At 40.9% G+C, this 11956-nt stretch overlaps 1 protein-coding gene across 2 annotated transcripts; it reads right to left on the bottom strand.

Annotated features, from left to right (window-relative positions):
• Positions 1-414: 414 nt before the first annotated feature.
• Positions 415-4949, bottom strand: LOC118783314 (homeobox protein otx5-like). 2 transcript variants are annotated; one of them, XM_036537114.1, is made up of 3 exons: positions 4835-4949; positions 1547-1704; positions 415-1053 (listed from the first exon to the last, which is right to left on the bottom strand). In XM_036537114.1, the coding sequence occupies exons 1-3, from the start codon at positions 4947-4949 to the stop codon at positions 415-417; spliced, it is 912 nt and encodes a 303-aa protein (XP_036393007.1). The 2 variants fall into 2 exon arrangements, with proteins under 2 accessions (XP_036393007.1, XP_036393008.1); XM_036537115.1 differs by having other exon boundaries at positions 1547-1698; positions 4853-4949.
• Between the last annotated feature and the right edge of the window lie 7007 nt (positions 4950-11956).

Raw genomic sequence — 11956 nt, 5'->3', positions numbered from 1 at the left:
ATTTAAGTCTTTTTTTTTAAAAATCCTTTAAAGACTCTTTTAAGTCTGTTTATTTTGATGTGTCTTACCTGTTGTAAACATTTTTATTACACCATTCATCTCCCATAAAACACCTGACTGACTGTCCTCACCAACCAAAAATTCATTGTCAATGATGCATTTGCCCATAGTCAAGCTATGTCAGCAGTTTTCATATTATAGAAATCATATAGTCAGGCTTTAGGGAGTATTTTTACTCTTTACACTCAATTATATAAAACCAAATCTTTTCAAAGAAAGTTACTCAGTCTATGGTGCTCTTGAACTCGTCAACCTTCACAAGTCTTCTGAATTTTTTGTTCAGTCGTTCTTTTCTTCTTTGCTTACTCTCTCGGTCCCCCCCCCCCCCTCACCCCACACCTCACCTCCTCTTCTCTACAAGACCTGGAACTTCCACGAGTTCTGGTCTTTGTAGTCCAGGCAGTCTGCCGCGTTGAAGTTGAGCTTCCAGGAGGCAGCTTGGTCCTTGTAGTCCAGGCAGTCGACTGCGCCGAAGCCCAGGGAGGCGGTGGTGTAGCCCTGCGAGGACAGCGAGGCCGGAGACTGGCTCAGGGGACCGCCCATGGAGGAGGCGGTGATGGGGCTGAGGGCGCCCCCGGTGGCAGACAGCTGCGGGTGCATGGGGGAGAGGTAGGAGCTGCAGTCCAGGCCGGTGAAGTAGGAGGACGAGCCGGCATAGCTCTGGCTGTAGGCGGGGGCCTGGGTGTAGGTCATGGGGTAGGCGGTGGAGCGCTGCATGCAGGGCGTGGTGGAGGCGGACAGGGGGTCCGGAAGCGGGGAGATGGAGGCGGGGCTCCAGATGGACACGGTGGCGCTGGCGCTGCTGGAGCTCGGGGTGATGGCCGTCCCCGGGGGCGGGGGTGCCGGGCTGTAGGGCCCGTTGGTGTTGGCGCTGGGCTCGGAACTAGCCTCCCGGGCTGGGGAGGCCTTCTTTTTGGGCGGACGGGGCTTGGACTGGCCGCTGCTCTGCTGCTGCTGTTGGCGGCACTTTGCACGGCGGTTCTTGAACCACACCTGAGGCGAGAAAGAACGCTATGGTCACCTGCACACACCTAGGCACGGCTCATTACAGCATTGTATTGTTCAGGAGCGTGGTGCAGTATTGAAGAGCAAGTCTTCTAACCCAAAGGTTACATGTTCAGTTCCCAAGCGGGGCACTGCTGTTGCGCTCTTGAGGAAGGTACCTAAGCCTACCTCTTTTAGCAAATATCTGACTATATTAATAGATCATACAGAAGCAATACATTTCAGACCGACATTGTCTGAGCAGATGAATGTAAAACATAATCATGAATGCACACAAGGAGCCGTGAGTTAAATCACTGTAACGTCACCACTACAGGTCAGCAGGTTTCATTCATATATTAAAATGACCCTCATACTTACAAGTCTCAGTGCATTTCCATCAGATACAGAAATGTGATGTAAACCAAGACAGAGTGTCTGTAACAGGGCCCCTCTGGTGTGTGTCAGGGCTTGTCACTGCTCCCCCCCCTCCACCCCTCACCTGCACACGGGACTCGGGCAGGTTGATTTTTAGGGCCACCTCCTCCCTCATGAAGATGTCAGGGTAGCGCGTCTTGGCGAACAGCGCCTCCAGGATGTCGAGCTGGGCGCGGGTGAAGGTGGTCCTCTCCCGCCGCTGCTTTCGGGGGGTATCTGAGAGAACAGGGAACAGAGCCTGAGTGCTGGGCCTGCATCTATCCACCCTCTCTCTCTCTCTCCCTCTGTCTGAGCACATCGTTTCCAGCTATATTCACAGGCACAAAGTGAACTTGGATTAAAATTCCTCCCTGCAGTTGAGGAAAGATGCCCTGAAGAAGATTACAGACATTTTTTGTGTGTAAAAGCCCGTTTTGCTATTTCAGAGTCCATTATATTTTTTAAAATGTTCAGTAGACAATAAAAGGACAACAACAATAAAAACAAATGATGACATTGATGTGTAAAGACACAGAGGGAAATATGAGGTAAATATGAATAAATCTCCACCTGCTGAAATTTTGAAAGGAATGGAGGGTGACCCAGTCAGGTGGTACAGGGACATTGTATTTTTGCTGTGTCTGCAGCAGTGACAGTTCAGAGTGCTGGATTAAAGCACAAAGAGGTTTAATCTTAATGTTTGATATTGAATATGGGGCAGTGTTACTTTTTGCCACATGGTACACATTTTTATTGCAGATAATTCAGGAATTAAGGGGCTGGAAATATACACCTGAAGTTAAGAAAAAGGTAAAATTATCTACAGTTGATTCAACTGCTTTATGCTTTGATTAAATTATGATGGAATTTTTCAACGTGAAGCGCGGGTATTGCTATATTATATTAGATAATATATTGTATGGTTTTACTATTTATTTGAATGATTCACATGAGGCGAGAGGGTTCATGTGATGGCACCCACAATGCCCCGATTCCATTTTCCGTCATGCGCTTTGTCCTTAATTGTGAATAACACGTTTAAAGGGCTGTCTCTCCTTCATGAGACAATGAGTTCGGGGTTCAGTTAAAGTAACGAAACATGTTATGTAAAAAACAAAAAATTCAGTATTTGCTTTAATTAGTTTCTCAGTGTTAACAGCAAAGCACACTGGAGGTCCTGTAGAAACGTGATGAAAATAAAATATGGTCATAAAAATATTGGTTTTGACATTTTGACATCACATAACAAATATAACATCTCCTGTGGTAATACTTTAGTCATTTTGGTTTAAATGTCCATAAGTTTAACTACCGGTTAATGTGAAAAGCGAACCTTCCAAGTGGACGCAAAACCATCCATATTTCCCCATTTCCTCAAAATAAACTCAATATACACATGTATACATATTCTTTTTCAAAAACAGTTTTAGTGTTTCCTGTAAGATTTTATTTATTTAAATCCAGTACGAGTGAACCCATCGCTTTTCAAAATTTACTTAAAATTGTTTGTGAATATTTGAAAAAGATTGTTGTGTGGAATGGCTGGGAAAGGGGGTGTGGTTAACCCTAAGACATCATAACCTAATTTAGCACGTTTGATCAAATACAAAAGGAAAACCGATATTGTTATTAGAACAAACAACCGCACGCGCGCACACACACACACATTTATGCCTTCACCTGTACTACAATAGTACGTCAAGCAAAATTCTTTTTGACTGCGATGAAACAGCTCGTTTGTGGACTGTTTTCGATACAATCAAATTTCGTAGCACATAAGCGACAACAGTTTCGAAAGTTCAGCATTAAAGTATTACTGTACAAAAAATGAAAACGTTGTTGAAAATACGAAGTAATTTGGATTTAACAAACTGGATAAATTCATGAACGAATAAATGCATATTCCATTATTTAATGTGAAATATGTTTAATTCATGAAAGAAGGGTGTGAATTGTAGTGATAATGCTGTAAATTGGGTTTCTGGATTCGGAATAGATTTTGCTTTCAAGGGAAAGCATTTTATCTACCCCATAGTGGACTATAAATGTCACTCCGACACTATGCCCTTCTGACAGGATAGTAAACTTTGTTGTAATAGGCCTATATATAGCCTATGTGAAGAACAGAGCACTGGCGTCTTTTGGTGGCTGAAAAATGATCAGTGCTATATTGTTGAGTGTATGCTAACTTTATGTTACATCGTTATGATATTGCTTCTTGTAAGTGGTTTATTCTAAACTGAGTGGTTATGAGGTGAATAGGTGTTCATGACGGTGTCCTGCTCCTTAAACAGATCGACCGCGTTGAACAGGTCTGCTATTCTGCTTGTGAGGAGAAACTGTTTTAAACCGGAAAACGGCTCGTGGAAATAGATGGTGATAACAAAATATTTTCTTTGTAAAGTTGTAACGTTTATAAAATGCAAAAAAAAAAAAAAAATCTTAAAACTTTGTGAACTACCATCTCAGCTTCACAATACTGATGTTCAGTCCCGTCCTTCCAACTCGCTGCTTGTCAAAATCTCTTGTCTTGTGGACATCATGTCCTGCTCTTACACACACACACACATACACACACACACACACACACACACACACTCCCATACGCACGCACGCACGCACGCGCACACACACACACACATACACACGGACGCCCGTATGCATGGATATATGTTGTGCGCTAACACTTCACGAACATATTGCAAGCATGTGTTAATTGACAGATAATGAAAAATTGCCTATAAAAATGAGCATTGTTGTAAGTTAGTTGTACTCTTTACCCAAAAGAGCTGGAAACGATGCACTTCAGGTGCATCTGCAGTGAATACGCGTAGGAAGTCGTGTGGTCTATTTTCAATGTCAGAATCACAAAACCTTGCGGCAAAAAAGCGGCCAGCGCTGGAAACCTATTGCCTCTGTGAACACTCTGTGTCACTCTGTGACACTCTCTTAAAAAAACACACAATATTATTGCGGTGTTTTGCAGTACTCGATCGATCGCTTGAAGTCAGGCTACTAGTGTATTATTCACCAGGATCATGTCGAGAGAGAAACCAATCAAGCCCATTTTTTTCTGGAGGTTAAGAGTTCGCAAAAAGTGGCTGGGCACCCGCAATAAAGAGAACCTTTATTAACTGTGCGCTGAATAAGAATGGGCAAAGGTGTGTCATGTGTTCACAGAGACCTAGACATAACTATTTTCATTCCATTGTAATCTACAGCATGAATAAGGAATAATGATGTGGGTAAAGCAAAGAACGATAGTTCCATTGTACGCTAATACTGTGTTACTGTCCTTGAGGCGCACATAACACAATTGTAACAGAAACTATAGTTACTATATCTACCAGTCATGATATTAACAGATTTTAGTAAGAAAAAGAAGACTTACTCGGGTATCCGACAGCGGAATGTAGCAGGTCCATGCCCGGGCCGGACAGAGTTAACCCGTTCACGGCGTAATGAGGCTGCTTAATGTACGACATCATGCCTGTGCCGGCTTTAAACGCTCGCTCTCTCTCTCTCCCCCTCTCTCTCTCACACACAATCACGCCAGGGGCCGGGTCTTCCTTCTCTTCTCCGGAGGGAGTCTCACTATTTATCTCTCTCTCTAAATTTGTTGTTTTTGTTTCCTTCCTTCTCTTCAGTCACGGTCGGCCTGGTTCGGACGCGCAGGTCACACTGGCTGAAGTTGAGCTCGGGCTCCCCCACCAAGAGTGCAGGTGCAGTTCGTCGCTGTCCCGTACAGACACCTGTAGATGTTTCCAAGCACAGGTGTTCAAAATGATTTCTGATTCTGCTCAATTTACCCGATCTATTTCATACACACCAGCAGTGTCACGCCAAGAATCGTTTTCAACTATTGCTGTCTGGTTGGAAATGCTCGTGTATTTTTTTTTCTAGTCGTGGCATGCGCTTTTCGATTCAGGTACTTGGTGTCAAAGAGGTAAAATGACGCCTTGTCCTTCCCGTCCGTGTGCTCTCCGTGGGTCCCTCGGCAGTACTCTACTCTGTCGTCTCTTGGAGCGGGTTAAGACGTGTCTCCTTCTGCGAGTGTTGCTGAGTTGGGGTGAGACCACTTAACTGAGAGCATCAAGAAAGGGGTTGGCTAATTAGAGAGAAGTTCTTACTGAGTGGCCACACTGACCCCTCCCCCTCTCTCTCTCCGTTTTTTTCTAGCGAAGGGTTAGCCTTTGCGCACTTCTCCTCCCTCCCCCGCCCCCGTCTATTTCTCTGTCCCCAGTGAGATTGCGCCAGTAACTGTGCGCGTTTCTTTCTCAGATCCGCTAGTCTTGTTCTTGAGCCAAATAGTTATATTTTTTCCTGACTTACTTGACATTTTTTCGTTCATTTGCATGTAGTCTGTATCTTGGACTCAAAATAAAGGACAAAGTAATCAGTATCAAAACAGGATTCCGTTTTCAAAGATCACAAGCAATGCACCTGTTTTGTAACATGTTCAAAGACGAGAGAGAAGTCATAGATTCGCTGTGAAAATAGTAGACAGTGGGCACGCAGTTTTTATTCTGCGCGATAAGGATTGATATGGCGCTTCTAACTGTTGTTATTAATTGTGGACCTACGTGTCTGTTAAATACTGCCACCAATATATACATCGTTAGTATTTGGGCCTTTTTAGGGTTCGGATTTTTCTGTGGGAAAAGTGTATGGTTCTCCCTCTTTCAAAATGTTTATTAATATCGTTATTTTCACACTGGCTAAATTTACTTGCCGTTTTTGTATTCTGTTTAATGACCGCCCCAAACCAAGGAGTGCTTTCTCTTTGACACTCGCAGTATTGCGCATACTGTAGACAACATTAACCAGATTCCCACTACTGGTCTACCTATATCTCTTCGAAACTTTTTTAGCAGTAATACAATTCGTTAAGCAAGAGGAAACACCGCATACCTTTCTAGTGTGTTCCGTGTGTTTGAGCTAGGAGGAATCTGCGCGTGATTCTGCGGAGGCCTCAAAAACGCCCCACTCTGAAATTAAGCAACGAATAATGCAAGCGCTGTAATTTTTGATACGTTTACGTGTGACATTTCAGTCATTTTAAAGAAATCGGCAGGTGTTCACTCACTGAATCTTTTATTTGATAGAGAAAGCACAAGGAACGCATATGAAATACATGATTACAATATCAGTCACTTAGACATTCAAGTTCACTCACTATGACAACCTGCACAGAACTGGAGCGGTTCAAATATTTATGGAAAGAAATTGAACGAGCACTGATATTTCTGTTAACAAGTATTTTTACATATTCTAAGGAATCAAATAAGTACGTGCCAACAGTTGCAAATATACACCACTATGATAAGGCTCTGCGGTTGTCTGGATAAAATACGATACATTGGTTGGCAACGGCAAAAGGTACATCCAAATAAGAGTTTCTTCTCAGGTCTGGAAAAAAAACAAACTTCATTGAATTTTATCCGGCTTGCAAAATACAAAAATAATTGGGTGGCGAGGTTTGGGTGAGCGAGAAGCAGGAGGCGGGGGAGTCGGTGCGGGATTATAAAGACACAAAGACCGCGTTGTTCTCAGTTAAATCCCCGACTGATCCCTAACACACTCCCCTTTCCACCTTCCGTCATTCTGTCCATTTATTATTATTATTATTATTATTATTATTATTATTATTATTATTATCGAAACTTTAATTGTACCAGTAAGTTATGTTTATCTTGTACAGCAGTTGTACCTTCCGGTATTATTCTGGTATTATTCTTGCCAAAATGTATTGTTTTTTTACATAAAGGTTTTTTTCTTGTCTGACACATTTTTTAATTTCCTGCGAGGGCTGTAGCAATTTTGTTCAGCATAATGTTTGCATCAAAGGGAAATAAACACATTTGTTTGCACACGACCTAACAACGTGCAATATTATCAAATTGAGATATAAATGTGATAGAGTGCGTTCTTTGAATGTACACGTCTGCCATCTCCGAACAAAATTCCTGCCAATATTAAAATGTACATTACTGTGACCAAACAGGTGAAACAATATGCGCGTTGCTTCGACAGCCATAACCATATTCAATAAGCAGAGAGCAGGTACTGATACTTGATTTCTTTAGTATAGATTCCAGTTAAGCAGTTTAACAGAGAAACCACGGTTGGTAATAGGCTTGATTTGATTTTATTTTATTGATTGTTATAATATTTGATTGATTGTTATAACGTTTAGTTCATCATCAGTGTCTATACTTTTCTTGGCCAACGCTTTTAAACACCAGTTTAAAGAACACTTCTTGTGGTAATAATACTACTACTACTACTACTTCTACTACCACTACTACTACTAATAATAATAATAATAATAGCCTAATAATAATTAGTCATAATAGTAGTCTCAGTAGGAGTAGTAGTCTTGCTTTTATTTTTTGTATTAATAACTGTGTCTGTGTATTAATAAAAAACTTGCGAAATAAAACTTTTTGTTGCTGTACAAAGGTATGTCTAATTTCTACATTTTTTGTCTTTGAATTTCAAATCCAAATTATCGTCATTTTTTAATAACAAGGCCTATGTGAGACTGTGCTTGTTAATAATTGCAATGAACCTACATGCGTTGTGGTTACTCCACTTATCAGGCTGAACTACTGTCCGCTGCTACCCCTACGGCCAGGCAATTTCACAGTATCTAAAGCCGATTCTCTGCGCTTGTTAATTGAATCGGATTTCTTATAGTTTAAAATCCACACAGACCCATGTACAGCCCAAACTGTATAAGGGGTTTATCTGAATCTGTAAAGCCAAAGCGGAGATATAAAGAGAGAGAGACTATACCAGCGTGTATTTGAACATTTTAAATCTCAAATAAATATCTTTACCTGTGGCGTCTGCCGGTGTGTACAGTAGCTTGTGTGTAGCCTGTGTGTAAACTGCGGAATACCTGTTGCATGCGACTACAGCACCTGCTGAACAAGGAGGTACGGCTTTGGTCTTTACATTTTTCTTTATGCAGTGCTAATTATGCCGCAAACCTATGTTTTAAAGGCGAATTTAATATTTCTGGATTTGGGGAAAAGGGTGCGAGACGAGAAAGACTGATGAGAGCGATGAATCCCGAATGGGCAGAGACCTCAAAACTGGGCATTCCCACATTCTGAGGCGCACTATAGCGCGCGCACACGCGCGTGCACACGCACATACACACACTCACACACACACACACACACTCAGAAACACACACAGACACACACCTGTTTGTCTGGCCATCTGTAGTGTATCTTTATGTCTTTCTTCCTGAGGTGGTTTTCACCCCTGAGCTGGAGCGAGTAAACATGTGAAATTACATTTAAATGCTTACCAAACGCTTGTTGGTGTTCGAGGTTTGCCGCGATTTAATCACCACTATAGTCTGAAACATTTATGCCTTGCAATAATTACAGAACATTTTTTAGAAAATATTTTACTCATTTTCCCTCTCCAAACTCAAATAGTTTTAAATAGGCTATGTAATAAGGAAACGACATTTTAACGTCCCAGAGCAATTTATCCAGCTTTTTCATAACGTCGATTACGGTACACTTGTTACAAAATAAGATAGAATTAATAGTTACAAAACGTTTTATTTGTTTTCATGTTTGTTTTTACGTTTTCTGAAACCTGTCGTCTTTGGTGATATTGTTACTGTGTAAAAAATGTGAACTCGTTTACTTCCAATTGAATTGATCTCTAATTTTTAAAAAAATGCCGCATAATTATGAATTCCATGGTGATAAAACAGCTTCGTTCAATGAAGCTGGCCTCGTGTGTTTCGTAACACGTAATATTTTGTTATTATTGATAAAAAATTACCCTACGGTAAAACACGAAGCGCTATAGTAAAAAGTGATACATATTCTTTGTCAGCACGGATAACTCAGATTTGTTTGTTTTGATGTTATGAAGACTTCTCTCTTATGGTAGGTCGATTGCATATGCCTATCGCATCCACTGAACAGTACTGTACTGGATACATGTATCTGGACAAACTTACCGATATTGTTTCACTAAAGCCAAACTTTGGCAAAAATACACCTTCCATATGTTTTATCTGGTTAACAGTTTAGTTAATAATCCTGCCACCTGAGTATGTTGTTTGTCATAAAGCTACTGCGTGTTTTGTGAGTCCTTCTAGTTTTTTTTTTTTTACTTCTACAATATATAAATAAAAAGCCGTCCTAAAATCAGTATCATTCATCTTTATTAATTGGGTGATACGGCATCTACCAAATCATCGAACAAATGAAAACAGCATTTAGGTGCGATGTGTTATATATGTACAAAAAGTTTTTTCAAGCATCATAGACCTACCAATATTATATAATTTATTTTCAGAAATTCGGGCATATTTCTGGTGTTTGTCACCTGTTCCTTAGCGTCACCATATTCAGGACGCAGGTACATAACCTATGAGCATCTCCTAACGTTATTTATGGTCATAACCACCATGAAAGGAAACAACAGGACATCATACAGTCAGGTGTATCACACTAATGGACCAATAACAACAGCAACCAAAATGTTGTAATGCTGTAAAATATGCTATGCCTATAAAGTTCTTGAAACAAATGGGTACTAGACAGAATAATCAAATAACTACGAGAACCTTATTCATTACAAAAGTACCTTTGTCTTAAAATACAGTGCATAATAATAATAATAATAATGATAATAATAATAATAATAATGCAGTCTATGTCACAGCAGGTGGTTCAGAGGGTCTTCCCTGGTTGATTATTTCCACACAATTACCTCCTTGGTCAGCATGTCTTAACACACAGATGGGTGCGCTGTATATGGGTCATAAAATAATGACAATAAGAGATTGGGTGCTGTGTTAGGAACACAAAAGCACTTCGCATTGAGTTTATTGTTAACTGGTGAGGGTGGTGAGAAATGTTTGTTTGTTTGAGCAGGAGCGATACTGTGCAGAGTACCCTGGTGGCACTAGGACCCAGAGATCGTTCCAAATCAAGGACACGGCCACCACATAAGAGGCTTACTGTATCTAATCTATACACGCACTCACAGACTCCAAAACACGCACACACACACACTCTCAAATTAACAAACACACAAACTCTAACACACACATACACAAAATAACAAACACACAAAGCCTAACACACGCGTACACACACACACACCACACACACACACACACACACACACAAACCAACGAACACAAAGACACACACATTTCTGTATTTGTATATGACTCTTGCACAGTCTTTTCTATTAAGTCTATTTGTTTCTGGTGATGCAAAAATGGCCCCATTCAGTCTCATTTTGGCTGCTGATTTTGGTAATACACTACAGGATGGCTCATGAAAAAAAAATCAAATTCAGAAAACTGCCCAGTTAATATCACTGTCAAAATCATCTCAAAAAAGTTAACATTCAATATTCAAACTAAACAACATTCAATCCCAAAAAACAACCGGCTTTTGCCAGTAATCACTCTTCATGTACAGTATTACTTGTTCTTTAGCCACTTTTGGCTTTCAATGTTGTAGTTATTAGTATGTCGCAGGTTACATTTGCTGAAATTCATGTCACTCCACTGAAAAAAATATTCAAGCCAGCTGTAAGCATTCTCACAATGTCAGTGTGATACTGTTGTGATGCAGTAACATTGCCACAACATTGTAGAAGTGTTGTGCAAATGCTGTGTGCTACCTGGTGCTCTCCATTGACCCAGCTTCCTGATTTGCCTGGCCTCTGATTACAAAGCTATGAGGGGCTGTATCAGTTGAGACATGAGGGCAAGGGACACAGACCCAGCGGCCTGGAATATGAATATTCATGTTTTGCAGGGTGTTTTTTTCACAGGTTTAATTAATCACTGGGTTTTTTAGATTGTTGTTAAGGCTTTGCGGTAAATATGTACTCTATTTATAGTTGTTACTCTTTCAGTACTTTACTTTTTGTCCAGCAAAGTCACTGTGCAGAAGCACTTGTTTATGAGAGGCAGTTGTTTCCTCCATCTCTCCTGTTGTGTTTCTATTGAGAACAGAAGTGAGATGGAATGTCTGTATTAGAAGTGTATGTGTGTAAGGCAGTCTATGTGTGATAGGGAATGTGTATATATAGAAGTGTGTGTGTGTAAGGAAATGTATATGTGTGAGAGAATGTGCCTATGTGGGAATATGTGTGTAAGGCAGTGTATGTGTGTGATAGAATATGTCTACATGGAAGTGTATGTGTAAGGCAGTGTGTGTGTGTGAGGGAATGTGTCTCCAAGGAAGTGTGTGCGTAAGGCAGTGTATGTGTGTGAGAGAATGTGTCTATAGGGAAGTGTGTGTGTGTGTGTGTGTGTGTGTGTGTGTGTGTGTGTGTGTGTGTAAGGCAGTGTATGTGTATGAAGGAATGTGTCTATAGGGAAGTGTGTGTGTAAGGCAGTGCATGTGTTTGAGGTAGCAGGCAACAGGGCCCAAAGGAATAAGGGGACTCACTGTGATACACAGCAGTATTGGGGCTATTTACTCACCATTCT

Source organism: Megalops cyprinoides, chromosome 9 (genome assembly GCF_013368585.1).
Source record: "Megalops cyprinoides isolate fMegCyp1 chromosome 9, fMegCyp1.pri, whole genome shotgun sequence".
In the NCBI taxonomy this organism is placed as follows: Eukaryota; Metazoa; Chordata; class Actinopteri; order Elopiformes; family Megalopidae; genus Megalops; species Megalops cyprinoides.
The sequence above is the reverse complement of the archived record's forward strand: the minus strand, read 5'-3'. Positions and strand labels throughout refer to the sequence as shown.

Coding starts and splice junctions, on each gene's coding strand:
- LOC118783314 (XM_036537114.1), bottom strand. CDS start 4,949: ATGATGTCGTACATTAAGCAGCCTCATTACGCCGTGAACGGGTTAACT. Junction 1,705..4,834: donor GAGTAAGTCTTCTTTTTCTT/ACTAAAATCTGT, acceptor TGTTCCCTGTTC/TCTCAGATACCCCCCGAAAG. Junction 1,054..1,546: donor TGCCCGAGTCCCGTGTGCAG/GTGAGGGGTGGA, acceptor TTCTCGCCTCAG/GTGTGGTTCAAGAACCGCCG.